The 21,937-nt window shown below is 35.7% G+C and overlaps 2 protein-coding genes across 4 annotated transcripts; both read left to right on the top strand.

Annotated features, from left to right (window-relative positions):
- The first annotated feature begins 1,062 nt into the window (after positions 1–1,062).
- On the top strand, positions 1,063–14,739 carry LOC113283553 (stromal processing peptidase, chloroplastic-like). 2 transcript variants are annotated; one of them, XM_026532857.1, is made up of 25 exons: positions 1,063–1,365; positions 2,175–2,436; positions 2,947–3,182; positions 3,779–3,977; positions 4,373–4,420; positions 4,715–4,822; positions 4,913–5,101; positions 5,232–5,537; positions 5,727–5,828; positions 5,985–6,119; positions 6,534–6,758; positions 6,983–7,186; positions 7,489–7,659; positions 8,893–9,042; positions 9,479–9,616; positions 10,201–10,428; positions 10,579–10,731; positions 11,291–11,417; positions 11,563–11,695; positions 11,962–12,082; positions 12,189–12,269; positions 12,402–12,503; positions 12,800–12,950; positions 13,715–13,849; positions 14,321–14,739. In XM_026532857.1, exons 1-24 carry the CDS (start codon positions 1,184–1,186, stop codon positions 13,804–13,806), a joined length of 3,843 nt encoding a protein of 1,280 aa, XP_026388642.1. In that variant the 5' UTR covers positions 1,063–1,183; the 3' UTR covers positions 13,807–13,849; positions 14,321–14,739. The 2 variants fall into 2 exon arrangements, with proteins under 2 accessions (XP_026388642.1, XP_026388643.1); XM_026532858.1 differs by lacking the exon at positions 1,063–1,365 and having other exon boundaries at positions 2,308–2,436; positions 2,951–3,182.
- Positions 14,740–17,135: 2,396 nt separating this feature from the next.
- LOC113278080 (patatin-like protein 1) lies at positions 17,136–20,102 on the top strand. 2 transcript variants are annotated; one of them, XM_026527012.1, is made up of 6 exons: positions 17,136–17,277; positions 17,502–17,686; positions 17,995–18,184; positions 18,358–18,519; positions 18,645–18,947; positions 19,511–20,102. In XM_026527012.1, exons 1-6 carry the CDS (start codon positions 17,152–17,154, stop codon positions 19,754–19,756), a joined length of 1,212 nt encoding a protein of 403 aa, XP_026382797.1. In that variant the 5' UTR covers positions 17,136–17,151; the 3' UTR covers positions 19,757–20,102. The 2 variants fall into 2 exon arrangements, with proteins under 2 accessions (XP_026382797.1, XP_026382798.1); XM_026527013.1 differs by having other exon boundaries at positions 18,645–18,834; positions 19,511–19,615.
- The last annotated feature ends 1,835 nt before the right edge of the window (positions 20,103–21,937 follow it).

Here is a 21,937-nt window from a genome sequence, read left to right as displayed (position 1 = left end):
TTGATGTTTGTTGTTGATGATGAAGAAGAAAACGATGGCGACAATTTTTCATAGATTTGCTGATGTTTTTGATGTTGTTTGTTGATGATGAAGATGAACTCGTGTTTGAAGACGATGATGTTTGTTGTTGCTTCTGTTTGAAGACGACGAAGATGATGAAAATGATGCTGCTGCAGTTCATTTTATGAATGAACTCTGATTTTTATGGTTTTTTTTTGTGTGAAGAATGAACTCTGTTTTTAGATCTTGAATTGTTAGGTGTTCATCTTAAAGAATGAACCCAATTATAGGTTTTAATTAGTTAGTTTTTGATAGGTGTTCATTTTGTCGAATGAACTCTGTTTTCTTATAGGTTCTGTCAGGTGTTCATTTTAAGAATGAACTCCGTTTCCATATAGGTTTTATCAGGTGTTCATTTGAAAGAATGAACTCTGTTTTTTTTTGTCATAATAATGAAGTTTTGTGTTGTGTTCATTTTACAGAATGAACTCGGTTTTCCCATGTGATTTAGTTTGGTTTTATTAGGAGTTCATTTGAAAGAATGAATTCTGGAGTTCATCAGACAAAATGAACTGCTACAAAAAAATAAGTAAACAAACTTTTTTAGCTTTTATTAGGTGTTCATTTGAAGGAATGAGCTTAGGAGTTCATCAGGCAGAATAAACTCCGCGTAAAAAATAAGAAGGAAATTTAGTTTGGTTTTATTAAGAATTCATTTGAAGGAATGAACTCCGAATTTCATCAGACAGAATGAACTGCTACAAAAAAAAAAGTAGAAATTAACACGGCAGGACCAAACAATATTTTTCCCGTAATTTACTGTAAGAAATAATAAATATTCCTATGATCTTTTGTCATTATGGTCAAAATCACCACATGGTTCCAAATCCAAAAACTAAGATCAATTCTTCGATTACATATACATGTATGGTTCTAAACTGAATGTGCCACATACGGTACGCAAGCAAGACACAATAATGCAAGTTTCCAACCTCTACCTAACGTCCAAATTCCAGTTTGATAGAAAATTCTAATTTGTTTTTTATATTCCGATGTACCTATCTTCAATTTGGAGCCACAAGGAAGAAGTAAACTCGCAAAACAGTGGTGTGTTTGTGTGGTACATTAACTTATCCCTCACCCCTGGTATCGCGTTTTCGCCTACCTTCGTTCCCTGAAAAAAATGATGGCTTCATCGTCATCTCTAATGGCGACTCTTCCTCATTCATCTTCTTCCATTGTCACTACTAGAAATGATTCTTCGTCAAGACCACGCTCAAATCTTGTTTTCCCTCGTACTTCTGTTAGTGTCAAAACGTCTACTAGATTCACTCCAAGACGTCCATCTGTATCTCTCCGCCAAAGGTGAGCTTCTCAATGCGCTCCTCCTTCAATCAATTTTAGGGTTTTCGTCAATGACTTTATTTGATAGTCCAATTCTTTTTAGTTTGTTTTTCTATTTCATTCTTGAGTTCGCCTGGAGAAATCAGTGTTTAAGATTTTTATTGGAATTTCCGAAAACAATCTGAAGGGAATTGAATTTCCTTTTCTTTGACAGAGTTTTGTTTCTGGATTCGAGAAATTTCTGTAAGTTTGTAGAGGTTTTAGGAAGAAGTCATTTTTTCTGAAGAATTGAGAGACCAATTAGGAGTTTTGTGTTTTTGAATTCCTTATTAGGTACTTGAAGGTGAAACCTTTTGGGGTGTAACATTAGCAGTCTAGCACTACTTGCATAATTTTATCTAAATTGGTATGTGAAGCAGATTTTGGATAATGTTAGTTTTGTGTTTTTCTTGAGTTTGCATTCGATGAGTGTACAATTTAGTAACTGAAGTATGTATTGTTAGTTCTTTCTGACCTAATTATGAAGCTAGGATAACAATATTCCAGATCATACTAGTATCTTATTTTTTGGTCAAAAGTTATTTAGTTATTGAAATCTTAATTAACTAAAGCCTCCAAAGAAGTGCCAATTTATTTCATGCTTGTACACTTACGAAAAGCTTATCTTGTTTCGTGCTGTTAGGATTTATAAAAATAATAATGCAAAACATAAGAAATGTACATAAACGTTGTAAGAGTATAAATTTATCGTAAGTTATTGATCATACTAAACCTCTCTCTCTCTCTCTCTCTCTCTCTCTCTCTTTCTTCTTCTTCTTCTCTTTCTCCAGTAATTTTGTTGGGCAGAGGTGTCTGCGTGAAGGTGGAACTGGAAAGTTGCAGTCTCGTATGAGCAGGAAAAGTGTATGGAAACAGTATAATTCTATTTTGGGTGATCCAGTCAGTACAAGGAGCTTGCAAGAAAGACCAACGTGCATTTCTTGTTTCCCAGATCATCACAGGCATAGATGCAATGCTAAGTCACTTTTGCGCGGATTCTTGCATGACAAGTCAAATTTCCACTTGTCAAAGTTATCGTCAAGCGAACTATCTGTAAGTGACAATCATTTTTATGTCCATAAGTAACAAGAAATCCGTGTCTCCAAAGAGGTGCATCTGGGTGATTGGATAACTGAACTGACTGTTATTTATTCTATATCCAGTGATAAAAAAAGTGAATAAAACCCCTGATTTTTTCTTCATGGTATGGATGCATAAATTTAACAAGGTTCACACCATTTTGAATTGAGGCACATTATTGTTCTTCTTCTTCTTCTTCTTCTTCTTCTTCTTCTTCTTCTTCTTCCTTTTTTTTTTTTTGATAAGTAGACACTATTAGATTTTCTCCAATAGTCTATAAATCAAATGATTCAAATCAAAACAATAATACTAATTTTGTAGATCTGAATGCTCAATGTTTGAAGTGTTCACTCTAGCGAGACAATGATATTAGTTTAAACTTCAATTGTCCCATTCTTCTGCCTCTTATTGTTTGGCAGAAGTTTTGTTCACCATTACAGTTTAGTTTGGCTAACACTAGATTGGATGTCTGTTTATGTGAAGCCAGTTCATGTTGCATATGCAACTCCAGGTCCGGATGAGCCACATGTTGCTAGTCCAACCTGGACAGATGCCATCATAGATAAACAAGGAGTAGATTTCTTGGATCCCGAAGCTTCAAAAGTAGATTTAGAGGGATTTTTAAGATATCCACTTCCGTCTCACCCAAAGTTGCATCGAGGGCAACTGCAAAATGGACTTCGCTATATTATTCTACCTAACAAGTTTCCGGGAGAAAGGTACTTCCTCTTCAGATTCTTGCTTATTTCAATAGAACAGTTAATGGAACAGCCTGCTCACCTGTGTATTGGGCTGGGCCTCCACCACATCCATGAGTTGGATCAGTGCTGGTTTTGCGTGGTTTTTATGGTTCCACATTGTGTAAAGAGTCGTGGCAAACATACTGAAGTGTGGACACACTCTTCATTGTTGCCTGAGGTCTTTTGAATGAAAGGCGGGACATAATTGGGTAGCACTGGGAGAGAGGGGTGTTACGGCTAAACACTTCGCTGAGACACTTAATGTGGATATGGTGCATTGACAACTGGATGTTACCACTGTCATATTGTGCAGTAGATCACCTAGGAGCTTTTTTGATTTTCCCTCTTGTGCATCTATGTATCTCTACACATGATCATGATCATGATCATACTAAGTGGTTTTTGATTTTCACTTTATTCAGACTTCGTCTGTGATATACCCAAATCTTAGTCCCACTACACCCCTTTATTTTCGGCCTTCCTCTGCAAATCATCTTTAAATTTTGTTTTCACCATCTAAATAAATTTACGCGTTGCTTCAGCTGTATATTTTCGTCTATAATTTTGGATTTCAGATTTGAAGCACACATGGAGATCCATGCTGGATCTATAGACGAGGAAGAAGATGAGCAAGGAATCGCCCATATGATTGAACATGTAGCATTTCTGGGAAGTAAGAAGCGTGAAAAGCTACTGGGGACAGGAGCACGCTCAAATGCTTACACAGATTTCCATCATACAGTGTTTCATATTCATTCTCCTACAAGTACAAAGGTCTGCCATGTTTTCTTCCATGTCATATGAAAGCTGGACCTTATTACTTTTTGTGTACAAATCTTTGCTTTGGCTTTTTACCCTTCCCTTATAATATCATATGTTTATTTGTTAGCTTATTATGGCATTGGGTTGCAGAATTGTATTCTGTTTTAGTGCCTCCCGGATGGGGTTATGTGGTATCTCTAGGTTTACTCATTTGCATGCATTAATCGCTGCATGTGTGGATTTTGATAAAATGACACAGGGACACACTTATATATATATATATTATTGTATATATATATTATTTGATGCTCATAAAAGCTTTACTGATTATATGTATTGTCTAAAAAGCTGCCTTTGAGTGTATAAGTTACTTTTTATCCATATTGATTTTTAACCTTGCTTGCTAGGACTCTGATGGGGAGCTACTTCCATTTGTACTGGATGCTCTGAATGAGGTATGCATGATTATTTAGACATAAAGGTTTTCTGCACGTTTTCGACATACCCCAGTTTTTTGTAGTTTTTAAAGCTGGATTGTACAGATTTCGGAAGAAGGACTTATATTCAGTTGTTCACTAGGTCACTACTCCTCTTCTGATGGGTTTGTCTGCTATAATTTTGAATGAATGAGTATTTACGGATAGATCATCATTTTCTGGGTTAATGATGTTCCCTTTGTTAGCAACCACCTGGGGGATAACGATGGTCGACAATAATTATTCTTTGCCACCTTTCTTTAATGAGTGCAGATAGCTTTTCACCCTAAATTTCTTGCTAATCGGGTTGAGAAAGAGAGACGCGCGATCCTATCAGAACTGCAGATGATGAATACCATAGAGTATCGTGTAGATTGCAATGTGAGTATCTTGTTCTCTTTGATGGGGTAGAAACTTAATAGTGTCTTATATTTGAAAAGTTCTGACATTGGTTTTCTGAACTGGTTGCAGTTGCTCCAGCATTTGCATTCAGAAAACAAGTTGAGTGAAAGATTCCCAATTGGATTAGAGGAACAGATTAAGAAGTGGGATTCCGATAAAATTAGGAAATTTCACGAGCGCTGGTACTTCCCAGCAAATGCCACCTTATACATAGTCGGGGATATCGATAACATTCCCAAGATAGAGTATCAGATTGAGGTATATCTTGTTGTGGTCATGAAAGGAAATCAGAAGTCTTTACATATGTTTATTGTTGCAGTTTTACCAAATCCATAGTCCTCCCGGAATGTTAAGGTGCCGGTTAACTTACAGTTTTAGTATCATACAGGCTGTGTTTGGACGAGCAGGTATAGAAAATGAAACAGCCTCAGTTCCAGCTCCAGCTCCTAGTGCTTTCGGTGCTATGGCGAACTTTCTTGTCCCAAAACTTCCAGGCGGACTGGCTGCAAGTTTATCAAATGAAAGGTCACCTCTTTCTATGGATAAATCAAAAGTTTTGAAGAAAGAGAGGCATGCTGTTCGTCCTCCAGTCAAGCATAAATGGTCTCTTCCTGGTGCCGGCATGGATGCTAACCCACCGGAGATTTTCCAACACGAGTTGCTTCAAAACTTCTCAATCAATATGTTCTGCAAGGTATATGGATTTTTCCCTCTTTGAAGGTGTTGTGTCTCATGGGTGTTTAGACAGTAATCCGTTAAGGCATTAGAGTTAGTTTGAAATCTTCCCACGCTCGTATCCTTCTCAAGAACACTTCTGTTTGTTTATTCTGGGAAAACATTTCAGTTTACTCTATGCCTGATTTAAGTTTTCTCTTTTTTACAGGTTCCCATAAGCAAGGTTCAAACATATGGTGACTTGCGAAATGTTCTGATGAAGAGAATATTTCTCTCAGCTTTGCATTTCCGGATTAACACCAGATATAAGGTAATGGACTAAGTGTAAGTCTAGTTGATGCTGGCAATGGATATTCTCATACAGCTAATTATCTGTTGTTCCTGTTTGCGAGTAAGCCTACGCTGTGCTATTTATTGTGGAAAATAATAGCATCTCTTGAATTAATTTGATTTGTAAATCCTGCAGAGTTCAAATCCTCCTTTCACATCAATCGAATTGGATCACAGTGATTCTGCAAGAGAAGGCTGTACTGTGACTACTCTCACTGTAACTGCAGAACCCAAGAACTGGGACAATGCGATCAAAGTTGCAGTACATGAGGTTTGCCTTATATATTTTTCATTTGTCGCCCAAACAGTTTGTATTTAACTAGGTTCAAGTTACTGATGTTTCTCTGTGAGATCAACCATCACATGATGCTAATTGTCAATACTTTACCAAGTTGTTGTTGGTAAGTTTTCATATGCAAGATGAGGTAGAAAAAACAACACATGCTCGACTGGAACAAGATCCAACATTCCGCTTCTTTCAAACTAAAAAAACCACATTTTTTTAAATATAGTGAATAAAAGTAAAAACGATTCTAGGTGATGTTTTTAAATATAGTGAATAAACTCTTATAGTCTTATGATTTTTAATTTTTATAACATTTTGTTGGAACTAAGGGCAGTAAAGTATTTATTGAAGTGTAAGCTGATAAGCGTTCCAGCATCTTACATTCTTATGTTGCTGCAGGTTCGTCGGCTTAAAGAGTTCGGGGTGACGAAAGGTGAATTGGCTCGTTACTTGGATGCACTAATAAAAGATAGTGAACATGTAGCGGCGATGATTGATAATGTCCAATCAGTTGATAATCTGGATTTTGTCATGGAGAGTGATGCAGTGGGTCATACAGTTATGGACCAAATACAGGGACATGAATGTCTGGTTGCTGTTGCTGAAACAGTTACACTCGAAGAAGTAATTTCTACCTTTTTATGACCCTTGAGTTCCTTCTCGTTTTAAAACTGAAATCTAGGTAAATATAGATCGAATACCTGATCCTATGGTACTTGCTTCTGTTGAGCCTATCGTACCACACATCGAATTTGACTTGGTTTACTTAGTAGAGTTTCCAAGTTACCCGAATCATCATTTAAGTAACTACGTAGTTATTTTAATCTTAAAAGTCTTCGTTGTTATAGGTCAACTCAATTGGTGCAGAGGTGCTTGAGTTTATATCTGACTTTGGAGAATCTACTGCACCACTTCCTGCAGCAATTGTCGCGTGTGTTCCGAAAAAAATTCATATTGATGGGGTTGGTGAAACGGAATTTAAGATTTCACCTATGGAAATTACAGGGGCTATTAAAGAAGGTTTGAAGGTACCCATCGAAGCTGAACCAGAGGTATGCTTTCTGACACACATTTAGATCCATGCTTGATTGCTGCCGCTTCAGTAGTCATTTCCTTAAACTCTTTAGAGAATTTATCTTACTATGTTTCCTATTCTTACTGTCAATATCTGAAGAGAGGATTTAAGAGGTACCTAGGTGACTTGACATAAGTTATGATTTATATAATGCAATCATCTAGCTTCTTTTATTCACCCTTCTTGGTGCTTTTAAATAGTTCGGAGATTGGTCGATTAAACTATCTATATAATTTTTTTTCTGAAAGGGAAATTCCTCTGTTTTGCTTGTGTGTGCAGCTGGAGGTGCCAAAAGAATTGATATCATCATCACAGTTGCAGGAACTAAGGTTACAACGTGCACCATCCTTTGTTCCGTTAAGTCAAGGAGTTGATACCCCTATAGTGTACGATAAAGAAACAGGCATCACACAGTGCCGCCTTTCAAACGGGATTTCTGTGAATTACAAGGTCATGTTTCATTCAGTTTTTGTTGATGTGACTTGCTTACTAGGTGCACCTTTTTTCATTAGCTCCCTTCAGGTTTTTGTTTTACTTTTGGGTACATTCAGGTTATTGTATTCTCTCTTTGTTTGTTTACGTCACCAAAGCCCTTATTGTCCTTCTGGCTCACTTAGGCAGCACTCATCATCCTCACAAAGATACTGTACCGTCGTAATGTTATGGGTGACCATTTTGAGTTTTAGACTATTCTGTCTGCCTCATTAAAAGGCTATACTTTTCATCATTGACAAAAACTGATACAGATTAGCCACAATAACACGATTGAAAAAGAATAAAAGAACACACTAAAAGAAGAGAACCCAGATTAGGAATTACCAAACGGAGAAAGGTTTTCTTTTTTAACTGTTCTTTTATCTGCACTATCTCCCCAGACATGGTTGCCTCTTTCACAGCCGTGAAGACAGATGCGGTTCTAGTCACAAGTGTTGGAATCCGGTTGCCTCTATGTGTGTAACTCATATTTTAATTGTCTCGGAGAAAGTCTAAAATAACTCTCGCTCGAGAACAACAGGCATACATGTCATGGCATTTCTCTTTTATAAATAGTTTGAGCTTAGCAGTCTAAAGAGTGTGCAGCGTACTTTATGTCTCCTCTATATTGATGTTCATACCTCTTCTGGGGTTTTCCTGTTGATGTACTGATCTATGTGATATGTGTTCTGTTCACATTCCTCTTCAATTAGAATTAGATCTACTAGTATGTAGCTCCTTTAGGTAATCCTACGAACTCTGGCATCTGTTCTTATGGAATTATTCAGCGATGAAATTAATGTAAACAAAGGGATATTACATCAACCCTTCAGTATGGTTAGAGTCCCACAGTCGGAACTCTAACCATTACCTCTCATTTTGGATCATCCCATCATCAGTATGGTTCCTTAGGAATTGAGATCAAGAGATTTTTTCCTTAGATGTCAAAATAAATTAGAGTGAAGAGAACATCACAACAATCTTTCGTATCACCACTTCACTTCTCTTCAAAACACCTTGGGCAAGATACCGTCATTGAGAGTCTGTCTTGGAATATCCGGGACTTGTAACCACTAATCACTACTTCTCATATTGTTGCATGGCCATCATCTCCTACCTCTGTTAGATGTGATTGTTGAGCATTTTGCGATCTTGTATTGATGAAAGTAATTGACTTTTCCTTGATTGTGTCTATTTAAATTGTTGCAGATTACACAACATGAATCTAAGGCTGGTGTCATGCGATTGATAGTTGGTGGTGGAAGAGCGACAGAAGATTCTGATTCAAGAGGAGCTGTAATAGTTGGGGTTCGAACTCTTAGTGAAGGAGGTCGTGTTGGCAACTTTTCGAGGGAGCAGGTATGCTTTTGGCAACCTAATATTGCAGATATCTTTTTCACCAGCATGATATTAAACTGTAGTACTGTACAAAGTTATCCTTTTTGTTTGGATATCTCTTTCTAGGCATGCTATGTAGCTGCTTGCCAAACATTTTGTGTTTACAAAAAGCTGAATGGTTAAGATCTTATCTATCTACATTTAGATTCTATTTGTAAGTCCTATTCAACATGAATCTTCTGCAGTCGTTAATAGAAAGGATCCCGCCGTACCCAAATAGCAAAATAGGCCTTCTATTTTTATGTTCTTTAGAAAATTGCATCCAAGTAACAAGTTCTAACATGCTTCTGAAGTGATGCTCTTTTTGAAAACTTATTCTGTCAATTTTCATCTGTATGTTTATCTCCAATATTATTCACGTGTTTGGTTTCTTTTCCTTTTTGCCTCCCTTTTCCAGGTAGAACTTTTCTGTGTGAACCACCTAATAAATTGCTCTTTGGAGTCCACAGAGGAATTTATTTGTATGGAATTCCGATTCACACGCAGAGATGGTGGAATGCGTGCTGCGTTCCAATTACTTCACATGGTGCTTGAGGTATTTCAGTCTGTCCAAACATATTTTTTTTTCATTTTGTTTTATGTTTGTTTAGCTTATTTTAGTTGTATTAGCCTCCAAAATTCTGTGCCGTTATGTGTGTTAAAAATATATTTCTTAGTCAAAATTTTGATTATCGATAAGCAATCAGTTCTTACACTGTCTTCTGGTGCTAACATTAAAACTTCAATTTTGAGTTGAAAAAGACAGTACATAATGTCTCATTGTTTTCTTGGTGGAGCAGGATGTCACTTCTGCTTCCACTTAATGTTATGGCTGGCCACACATCTTTTAGGATTTGAATAATATTTCTATGTTTCCCATTTCATTGTTTTCCCAGCCCCATTTTTTTTTTTAAAGTACTGATTTATTGATAACGAAATACAAACCAATCTCCTAGTTTTATTTGATGAAGGCCTGGTCATCTTGCTCAATTCCTGGTATAATAGATTGTCAGCATTTCCAGGTGTTGGCTGTTTAAAAATTTTAATATGTTTTTCAGGAACTTCAATTAATGAATTGGTGTCACAGAGACTCTAATTTGTTTTTCCTGTCTGATGCTTATGAAATTCTCTGAAATGCAGCATAGTGTCTGGTTAGAGGATGCATTTGATAGAGCAAAACAGCTATATCTATCATATTATAGATCCATTCCTAAAAGCTTAGAGAGGTCAACTGCTCACAAGCTTATGTTGGCAATGTTGAATGGAGATGAACGTTTTGTTGAGCCTACACCCCATTCGTTGCAGAAGTTAACTCTGCAGACAGTCAAAGATGCCGTAATGAGTCAATTTTTTGGGGATAACATGGAGGTGTGAATGTTTTTCTTCCCATGAAGTTTGTTGATGCACTCATAATGATATCTTATTACTTGGTGGTTTTTTTATTTAAAAATTTTCATGTACCTTCTTTGGTTATAATTTTTTTTCATCATCCCCTTGCCATCGCTAAAACAATTGCAGGTAAGTATTGTTGGAGATTTCACAGAAAATGATATCGAGTCTTGTATTCTTGATTATCTGGGGACAGTTGGAGCAACAAAAAGGGATGGGTTAGTGAACGGCTTCAACCCTGTCATGTTTCGATGTTCTCCATCTGATTTGATGTTTCAACAAGTGAGTAACCAATTCTTGGACGCTATACTGTTGCTATATATTCATATCATTTTTTGTTCTCCGCAGTGCATCTGAGATATTATTGGTATTGGTCCTATATTTTCTTCTTCCGTTCATCCAGTTTGAAACCTGCAAGTACTTGTAGGATATTTTGTATTATCATGTCCAATTAGTTGGACCATAGTTTGTTGACTGGAATTTCGATCTTAGATGTTGTGCTGAAGATAAGTTTACTGATACCTATCCAGTAAAGGGGGATTCGTTAAAGTTATTTATTATCCCTCCTAGCCATGTCTGTTTTACCTTTCAACCATAGTTTGTGTAGGTAACTTACTAACTCCGTTCACTAAATTACTATACACATTGAACCTAGTTTAAACTTCAAAACCTAATTATTAGTATTTTTTTACTAAGCATATCCACAGCTATATCCCTGTTGTTTCTTGCCTTGGGTGTATAACACATTAAAGTGCAGCATTATCAACCACAGCTATGTCCCTTTTGATGACTAGGTTCCTAGATATCCTGTTGGTAGTGCTTCAATACGTTTCTTTTGCAGGTATTCTTGAAAGACACTGATGAGAGAGCATGTGCGTATATTGCTGGTCCTGCACCAAACCGCTGGGGACTCACTGTTGATGGACAAGATCTTTTCCGGTCTATTGATAATGGCTCACCTACAGAAGGTAAGTTACTGGCACGTTATATATATGCTCTGTTCTGAGAATTTGTCTCATAAGAATAACTCATAAGTTATGTTGCTGATAATTAGTTTCCAAATCATGGCGTTTTATTATGTGAGGGTTATAAAAGGCCTGATGTTGCTTTCAGTTGCACAGTCAAGTCACGACTTGCCCTCCCTGGAAAATAAGGAAGCTGTTGATGAGAATCCACTGAATCTTCGCAGTCATCCTCTATTCTTTGGTATCACACTGGGGCTTTTGGCGGAGATAATAAATTCCAGGTATATTTATTTATTTATCCAAACTTCGCTGTGATCCACTATTCTTTGGTACCATCTTCAGGTGATTTTAACTTGAACAGAGCAGTCTTTACCACTTTCCTTGACGGTATAACTACAGTTCCTCGGTTGTATCATAGTTGAGGACTTGAAGCTATCCTTTACATTTCGTGTTATAGAAGTCTAGTTTATGTCTGCAGTACTGGAACGACAGCCACGTCATATTGCTTTCAAATGTGTTGCCTAAGATTGTATGGTTCTTGATGCAGGTTATTTACAACGGTGAGGGATTCTTTGGGGTTAACATATGATGTCTCATTTGAACTAAACCTGTTTGATAGGCTGAATCTCGGGTGGTATGTGATCTCAGTCACATCGACTCCTGGCAAGGTGCAGATCTTCCCTTTTTTTTAATATCTCTGTGTCCATTAATGTGATCTATTACCATCTATTTAACATCCGTTCCGCACTCTTCATGGTCTAATTATACTTGAAGGTTTACAAAGCTGTTGATGCATGTAAGAATGTTCTTAGAGGTTTGCACAGCAGCAAGATTGCCCTAAGGGAGCTAGACAGGGTTAGTTACTTTTCTCGATTTCGATGTTGTGTATCATATTTGATCCATTTTTAGTCAAAGACTATAACATGCGATAATATTATAAATTAAAACTGTAAACACCTTGAGGCACTAATTGATAATCTCTGGCAGGCGAAACGGACACTTTTGATGAGACATGAAGCTGAGACCAAACAAAATGCTTATTGGCTGGGATTGTTAGCGCACTTGCAGGCCTCTTCTGTTCCAAGAAAGGTAACAGTTGCCGTATTTTCGACTTTGATGTTTGTTGGGTCATCTCCTAAACATTTTTCTAATTGCATTATGCTGTTTGAGGGTATGCAATCTTCTTTATTGCACCTATTAGGAATCTGGCTTGTTAAAAGGAAACATATGAAAGATCCATAGAAAATGATCACGGGTTATTCTGATTTCTTACAAGTGGCATAGATGTTGTTGACTTTGAAATCTCACCCAAATGCATTTTAAATGATCTTGTGATGATGGTGGTGGATGATATGTTTATTAGTGTGTATTCCAATCATTTTCAGGACATTTCATGCATTAAAGACCTGACTTTGCTGTATGAAGCTGCTACTATTGAGGATATTTACGAGGCATATAATCAGCTGAAAATAGACGAGAATTCATTATTTTCATGCATTGGAGTTGCTGGGTCGCAGGCGGGCAAAGATGTCAATGGTAAGATACATCTCCACTGACCAATTTAGAGTAGCTCTAGTTTGGTTCGTTTAGGTTTTCTAGAAGTTAGCATCTTAGCATGGTTGATTATTTGTGTTCCATGCCTTGCTGCTATTGAAATTGTAAGCATACAGTATCATGTATAACTTATCTCATCGGGTTCAAATTACTTGAAGAACGTAAAATAGCTATGAAACAATTATTGGCCCAAATACTTGTGTAAAGGCTCTTTAGGCATATAGGCTCCGGTAGCTGTAGCATGCAGGTGCAAATAGGCACTAAAGGTACCCTCAGCAACAACTATGCTGGCGAGTACTTCACGAGGTAAACAAATTTCTATTTAGACAGGAGTTCTAGCTGCTGAAAACACAGACATGTTGCGAAAGGTACTTAATAAAATGATGAAATTATAAGTTGTTAAAGCAAAATAGATGTGCTTAACTAGGGAGCACAAAGTCACTTAAAGTAACATTGGAGGTTGCAAGTGAAACTAGTGGGGTTAACAAGTGCTTTTATTACGGAGGAACTTTTGCGACTTTACGACACTTGTAGCTAAAAATGCCTTAAGCATATCAGGCATTTTGTGTGCTTCAATATAGCAGTAAAAGGTTAAGTTAGAACCCAAAAACTATGCTCAAAATCTGGACTCTGCCTTATGTCACCGAGTTTGGATTAAATCCTGGAAGATGCATTTTACTCTTTTCTAAGTAATTATGTTTTTTTTCCCCTTCTAATTCTCATTTACTCTTCTCACTGCTGCTCAGAGCTGTTAGAAGAGGAAGAATCAGACATTGGACATTCAGGTGTTCTCCCCAGCAGCCGTGGTCGATCAACAATGACACGACCAACAACATGAACATTCTCTGCTCGAAATTAGTCATTAGATCATATACAACTAGGTGAGCCACACACCTTCTACATCTTCTGTGCTTGATCTTTCATCTCCCATCTGGAGATTATTCCTGTGCTCGAAATCCAGATTCTTTTTATTCTGCATCTTATTCTGTTCCAGACATTATATGAACCTCTGGAATTTATGACCCTTGGATGACCACAATCTTTGTATTGCAAGGAGATCATGATCAGTATCACTAAAAATCACATTTTTGACATTATCATGCTTTCCATATGCATAAGTGAAGAAAGATAGAAAAGGTGCATTACTATTAGTTTGTTTATATCTGCATTCTAGACAAAAGCTTTTTGAGTGGGATGTCCTTGTGCCTCCCTCTCTATTGAGCTGAGAAAACAAGAAAAAGGAAGCGAATCATGGATCTTACTTCTTAAATGAGAGTCACTATGTCTTTTTTGTTAGTTTGTTTGATGCAAAGTTATTTATTTACTTCTGACATGGGTAAAATGGGTTTAAGGTTCCTGCAGAAACTCAGAAAGAAGAGAGGGGTGGACAGTGAGGAATCGTCAAATCACTGTGAGACCAGACCAAATTTAAAGAGGAAGCAGAAGTATGCCACGGTCCCCGAAACTTTTGAAAGCTTTCAAATCTGTACCATATAATTCTTTCGTTTTCCCCTGTGCATCACTACTGAGACATAAGTAAGATAGGAAGCGGGAAAATGGCCAAGATATGTAAAATTTTAAAGCTTTCAGCTTTCAAGATTTGGAAAATTTGTATCATACAAGTTTTACCTTTTGGCAGTAGCAAAAGTCCACGGGAAAACAATGTCTTCTTCCTTCCTTCCCCTTCTGTATTTATTATTCAATTATATTTTATATACTGACTTAATAAGGAGATCTTTTTTTTAAGCATTGGAGAATTTTGTTGATTTTATTTACACTGTTATGGTGATCATAAATCACATTATTTCTCCTATTTTCATGGTAAACATTTGATTTCCAATTCTTTTTACTTCTTAATGATATTTAGGGTTTTAATCTTTCAGTTTCCCATGCATAGACATTTTCACGCCTTAAAATTCCTCATCAATAACTGCATAAGATATTCGATCTAACTCTTTTCTAATTGGTAATATCAAACAATTTTTTTTCTTTTTTTTATACAGATTTGTTTGATGAGGCAGAAAATGACCAAGATTTGTAAAATTTGATTATGATTTAAAAGTGAAAACTACAGGGAGACCCATTCTTCCAGATTTTTCCACTGTCAAACCCACTTACAGAAAAGTTAAGGCGCGCATCTATTTTCCCGTCAAAAATTCGTAGCAGACCCATAATTTATGAAATTCTGCTTCTCAGTTTTTAAAAGGCCAAACTACCTTTTTCTTCGAGCGACGAACAGAGAGAAGCGAGAAGAAAACAATGGTGAACTCCGATTTTTCGTTTTTAACATTTGGATTTTTCCCTTTGTCAAATCTTTTCCCAAATCCTTTTCTGAATAATCTTCTCAATAAAACTAGGGTTTCTGTTTCAAAATCTGCGGTTTAAATCTGGGGATTTTGGGTTTCTGTTGTCTTTGATTATTCGAGAAGTAAAAAGAAATTAAAATTGAAGTTGAAAAGGGTAAGAAGTGTGTTGCAGTATTTCGATATCAACTGAATTGGAAATTTTCATACCTTATTTGTCTCCATGTTTTTGATCTCAATCGGAAATTTATGATTAGATTTGAATTAAAGATGTTATGCATAACATCAGTTTTGTTTAGATGCATAAGACATTATGCATTATTTTGTTTTAGATGCATAATGTCTTATGCATTACTTTTTCACTTTTCTGTTATGCATCAGTTTTGTTTAGATGCATAAGACATTATGCATTATTTTGTTTTAGCTGCATAATGTCTTATGCATTACTTTTTCACTTTTCTGGTTATGCATCAGTTTTTTTTAGATGCATAATACATTATGTATTATTTAACAAATTCATGGAAATTATTTCAGTTCCCCTTTGTAAAATAATTTCCATGATTTTTTCTTTTCTAGGTCGGACTGATTATGATATCGAACAATCGATGTCACCATGACATGTTTGTATATTAAATACTGGCACTAATGTTTATAGATAATTTGTAACAAATTCATGGAAATTATTCTGATAATTTCCAATACCATTTTTTTCTTCTTCTGATAAATCTGATTAGTCAATTAACAAAGAGCCCGAATGACCAGTCACCATGTCTTGTTTGAACGAGTTCTAAAATATTTAATTTCTCGATAGTATTTAGCTATCCACATGTTCTCTGAAGTGGTAAAACATCTACATGGAGTGTTGGTCTCCTTTCAAATTATGGGAATTCATAATTCAAACTTCAAAAAATAAATCAATACAAAGAGTGCCTCATTGTAATTGAATATTTTGTAGAGAGTCCAGAGGTTTGTTCTACATGAATCTTATCTTGAATAGCCAGCGGACATTTTCTCCATAAACGAGGACCTCCTCACAGGCTAATTAATCAATAAATTCACATAGACTAACATTGCTATGCTGTTCATAGTAAGACCTCCTCACGAGGACCTCCTCATTCCTTAGTCTTACTTGCTCTTCGTAAGACCGTTTCATATAGACTAACATTACTATGCTGTTCGGAGTATTGCTTGAGAAAACCTTTCAAGACAGCCAAGAGGAAAATCGTGCACACATATAAGTTTCTCTAAGTGAAATATTCTTACTCAAGCAGCTCAACTCCTTTCAGAATTTATGTCGAAGTTGTTTTCTCTTGTTCCTGAAAATATGTTTTCATAGACCCAAACACTATAAACAATTTTACTTTTTGTTGATGTGCGAAAGCCAGGCCCCTGCGTCAACACTGGCCAATCCGTTTTGGCCATTCGGCCGGCTCTATAGGGGAGTTAAATTCGGCAAATGTTCGATTTGGCAACTGCATATGAATTGCCCTTACTGCCTTACAAGACAACTTCAGTTAAATAATGATCAATAAGATAATGTTTAATGTAGGAAGAAATGGTTAAAATTCATTTACGAATTTACCATATTTCCTTTCTCCATTCATATTCTTATGATATCAAATTAGAACTGGGATTAGAATATTGCATAGGGTGATGTTAGAACTTAAATGCTGAATAGGGTTTAACGAAATAAATTATCTCTAAGGGACGTCCCCGTCAGAAATTTCAATGGCGTGTTCTATTTTTTGGTTGGTTTCCATCGACACTGGTTCTTATGTCATTGTTTTAGACCCACTAGGGTAATAGCTGGAGTATTTAATAATTCAATTAGTTTGGGAGTTTCATTTTTATGTGAGCAATATTTCTTGAGAAAGACAGAGATGGAGAGTGAGATGAGTCCCTCAGGTGCTTTAGGGGAGTTGGTAACAGTTTTGAGTATTGATGGTGGCGGAGTCAAGGGTTTAATCTCCGGAGTCGTGCTTGCTTTCCTTGAGGCTGAATTGCAGGTACTATATATATGTATGGTCGAGTAAATTACTTGCAAATTATTAACTAATATTCGACACCAGTTAGCATTATGGAGATCCACACTAATTCATTTCAACTTATTGTTCCAGTCTTTTCTTTTTTTTTTCCTTTTTTTCTTTTGGTAAGTAACGGGCTGATATGCATGGAGTACTTATGATGGTTGTTTTATTTATGCGTATATATGATTTTTGTTTAAACACAGAAACTAGATGGGAAGGAGGTGAGATTGGCGGATTACTTTGATGTTATCGCAGGAACGAGCACTGGTGGCCTAATAACCGCCATGATCACTGCTCCTGACAACAACAACCGTCCTCTCTATGCTGCCAAAGACATCGTTCCGTTTTACCTTAAGCTTTCTCCCAAGATATTCCCTCATAAAAACAGGTAATACCCTGCTTCATCATGGATGATCAAGGAAAAACGAAAGAGAACCCGACTTGTCTGTCTTTTTGCGGGCGTATGGACTTATGAGAAAAAAAAGAAAAGGTCCAAATTTATAAACTAGTGTTGAATATAAATTCAATATAACATTATATTATCCCACAGATAGAAACAATCTTATGGATATCCTCTTTACAAACTGAATAATAGGTTGTGCAGGACACCATGGTACACGTAGATTATTAGACATGCGTGCACATCTATTGGGGAAGATGCATGACTTTTATTTTTTATATAACTTGTATGTGCAGCGGGGGATTGCTTGGTTCGGTTGTAAACCTTTTCGGGACAGTAGCCGGACCTAAATATAACGGAAAATACTTGCATTCTCTATTGAAACAATTTCTTGGAGATACCAGAATGCAGCAAACCTTATCATCCATTGTTATACCTGCCTTCGATATAAAGCTTCTTCAGCCTGTTATTTTCTCAACCGGTGAGGTAAGTCCCTAAACGTACATACAAATCCACACACAAGGATAACTCAATGAACACACTACTGATGTATATGTGTTCACTTATAGATATTGTTTATTTCAATTTTGTGAGGTTTTTCGAACAAGAAACAAAAACAAAGTGAAGTAATTAACTTCCATTCCTCAATTGCCACACAGGCAAAAAGAGACGTTACAAAGGATGCGTTGTTAGCAGATGTGTGCATTGGTACATCTGCTGCACCCACATATTTCCCGGCTCATTACTTCGAAACCCAAGATTCACGAGGCAATATCAGGAGTTTCAACCTCGTAGATGGTGGAGTTGCAGCCAATAACCCTGTTAGTTTACATAATCATATCCAAGTTACAATGCGAGATTATAAGTTTTTTTTTTTTTCCAAAAATAAAATAAAAATGGTTTTTGTTTTGTTAAGAATGTGGGTTTGGGATGAATATGTGTGCAGACGCTATTGGCGATGAATACTGTCACAAATGATCTATTAATGAAACGTGAAGATTTAGCACTCGTCAAAGCCGCGGACTACAAGAAATACTTGATTTTATCTTTAGGGACTGGAAATGCTAAGATTGAACAGAAATACAGTGCTTCAGTTGTCTCAAAATGGGGTGTTTTAGGGTGGTTATACGATGGAGGTAGTGTTCCTCTAATTGATGTTTTTACTCAAGCAAGTGAAGATATGGTTGATATTCATGTTTCTACTCTGTTCAAAGCATTCCAAAGCCAGAAAAACTATCTACGCATTGAGGTACATTTTACCTACCAGGGTAGGATCCCTTAGCATGCTTAGACCGAGACTATCTTCTAGCACTATTTTTTCCCGTGGAAAAATCTTTTCATGGTGCAATAACACTCTCAAAAAAATAGGATTTTATATAGCTTATTGAAGTATGAGCCTAACTAACCTCGAAAACCGGCTTTCAAGGTTAGGGTTGTCCAAACTTATAAGCACAGGATCTTATATAACCCACACAATGTAGGATTAATAATCTCAACATAACCTCATAGTCTACTAATTCGATATTCAACCCTCAGTAATTAGGGGTCAAAAATTTAAACCAGAAAATAATCAAGTTACACATAGCCAAATGTGTTAATCTTTGGTGAGAGCACAGTGCACAACAAAGAGAACACACTGTACTACGAAAATAATTAGCCTTTAGGCGCCGCGAAAAATAGCGCCAAAATGTAAAGAGTGTCGATTCACTGTACAGTTTCCTAATTATATATTCACCTTAGTAGCTTGTTATAATTAGGTAATGTTTTGTCGTGTAAAATCTGATTTCTTGTTTTTTTGATTATGATTATTAGACAGATGACTTGGAAGGAAACACCTCATCAGTGGATATATCAACTGAGGAGAATATGCAAAATTTGATTAAAATAGGTGAAGCTCAACTGGAGAAAGGCTTGTCCAGGGTTAACTTGGATACTGGAATGTCCGAGGTGGTTGAAGGAGCAGGCACCAACAGATCCGCCCTAATTCGTTTTGCTGAGGTTCTCTCCAATGAACGCCGGGCAAGGCTAGCAAAATCTGCATCGCAATCTGGTAGTTGAACATTTCAAACATGAGTCGTGTAGAGTACTACTCCCTCTCTGGAAAAAAGATACTTTCACTTTTTCAATTTAGTATAAAAATAGGTCAAAGTGAAAAAGTGAAAATATCTATTTTCCAAAAACAGAAGGAGTATTCAAATAAGAAAAAAAGCGGCACCATGTAGAAAATCCTCATGTGCATTTACTCTTTACCCCTGCTGTGCCAGTTTGTTTGTGTCATTGTGTGTTGCAACAACTTTTGATGCTTGACTATTGCATCAGTTTCCAAATATAATATGTAAAACATCGACTTAATTGACTATCATTCATTTTATTTAGAAGCCCATCAAAATTCAAGACTTTATTGATCAAGGTTGAAGACTTTGGGAATATCACTCTCATTCTTTTATGAGAAAATCTCTTTTTCAAGAAGAAAAAATAATATCAAAATGGTTGTATTATAATCTCATTACCATGTTTTCAATCTTCTGATTTCTTGGTATTCTTGTTGGTAGTTCGTTACTTCTCTTCACGGATTACTCTTTATTAGTACCTTTTAATTATATATCGATCTTTGATCCTGGTGTTTTTTTAAGTCCATGTAATATCTATTTTATCATGAATGAAATTTTATAAGATTTATAAAAAAGATAAAAAAAATTTAGAACCCAAATTAAGGGATATGGAAATTAATTAAGATATTGAAGAAAACAAAATAGGGTCATTTTAAAGTAAAATGAAGAACCCCTTATCCCTATTTTTTTTGTAATGGCAAAACTGTCTTTTTAATTTAAATAATTTATATTTATTTAAAAATAATTTTAATTTCTTTTTATGGTGTTTTCTCAAAAAAAAAAACTTAAAAAAAACTAAAAAAAATTAATTTTACATTTTTTAACAAAAATAAATAAAAGTTCGGAAAATGTGTCATTTGTCCAAATATTTTTAAAACATGGTTCAAATGGACAAGTAAAAATTATTATGGGTGAAATGAACACTAAAAAAATAACAAGGATGAAACTGGATTCATCCTGACTTAAACTTAAAAAATAGCAAGGATGAAACTGGATGCATCCTGATGTAAATTAAAATTAAGAAAAAGTATTTAAAAATGGGTAGGATGAAACTATTTACATCCTGACTATTTTTACATTTTTGTCCATTTAAACAGTATCAAAATCTAAATGTCTTTTTCACTCAGGAATTGTTGATTTTGGTCTTTTTAACCAATTTTGTGATAAAAGTACAAGTTAGTAGGCTAGCACGACAGCCCGTTCAATTAATTCACACGCTATTGGATCTCAGTTTGTTAGGCTTCCAAACTAGTTTCTTGTAAAAATACTCTTTATCCAATAATAAGAAAATTTGGATGAATAAAAATAATAAATAATAATTCCAAACAAAACAACATATAATTTTTGCAACTCCTATTAACATCCCAAGTAACTAGACTTGTTATCCTGAGCGGCTTTCTCGTGTTTGTGAGGAACTGTTTTTTTGTTTTGTTTTGTTTTTTTTTTTGTTTTTTTTAAGATACAGTAAAACCTCTATATGAGAATAAACTCCATATATGAATAAAAAATCCTGGTCCAAATTAGGCTTAATTTATGTAAAAATTACCTATATATAAGAATAAACTCTATATAAGAATAATTTTATATAGTCCTAAAAATATTCTGAAACAGAGGTCTTACATAGAATACTAATCACCACACCAAAATCTTTCGAAATTGACCGGTAACCTAGTAATAAGCTGGGTATTGACACCTTTTTGAATAACTACACCTAATCTATGAAAGAAAAACTACCTTAGGCGTGGCATCGTAGCTAACCATACAAGTATTAAAACAATATAATAATTTAATAATATTTGAAAAGAGTAACTTGTTTTTTTTTTTAAATTTCTAAGACACCCCTAACATGATAGTTAGGATGGGAAAACAGTTCATATCCCCATTTAATCTACATATCCCCAATTGTGGGTTCCTTATTTAATACTGCTCATAAACCAAGCATAGTTTTTCATTTTTTGAAAGGATAAACCAAACATAGTTGGTACACGTGAGAGAGGTGGAATCGGTATGACATATACGCAAAGCATAAGCCCATTAGAGAAATTCCAGTTGGCAACTGTAAATTTGCACATTTTCCATGCCAGGTGGATGAACATACTGATTTTTGTGTAGTGGGATTTTTTTCCTT

Source organism: Papaver somniferum, chromosome 5 (genome assembly GCF_003573695.1).
Source record: "Papaver somniferum cultivar HN1 chromosome 5, ASM357369v1, whole genome shotgun sequence".
In the NCBI taxonomy this organism is placed as follows: domain Eukaryota; kingdom Viridiplantae; phylum Streptophyta; class Magnoliopsida; order Ranunculales; family Papaveraceae; genus Papaver; species Papaver somniferum.
Note: the sequence above shows the minus strand (reverse complement) of the source record. Positions and strands in the feature narration are given on the sequence as shown.

What these genes read in the sequence shown, in the direction of transcription:
- LOC113278080 (XM_026527012.1), top strand. Translation starts at nt 17,152, where the DNA reads ATGGAGAGTGAGATGAGTCCCTCAGGTGCTTTAGGGGAGTTGGTAACA. An exon ending in ATATTCCCTCATAAAAACAG is followed by an intron (nt 17,687 to 17,994) that starts GTAATACCCTGC and finishes TTGTATGTGCAG; the next exon opens with CGGGGGATTGCTTGGTTCGG. An exon ending in AAAACTATCTACGCATTGAG is followed by an intron (nt 18,948 to 19,510) that starts GTACATTTTACC and finishes TATGATTATTAG; the next exon opens with ACAGATGACTTGGAAGGAAA.
- LOC113283553 (XM_026532857.1), top strand. Translation starts at nt 1,184, where the DNA reads ATGATGGCTTCATCGTCATCTCTAATGGCGACTCTTCCTCATTCATCT. An exon ending in AGTATCGTGTAGATTGCAAT is followed by an intron (nt 4,823 to 4,912) that starts GTGAGTATCTTG and finishes AACTGGTTGCAG; the next exon opens with TTGCTCCAGCATTTGCATTC. An exon ending in TAATGGCTCACCTACAGAAG is followed by an intron (nt 11,418 to 11,562) that starts GTAAGTTACTGG and finishes TGTTGCTTTCAG; the next exon opens with TTGCACAGTCAAGTCACGAC.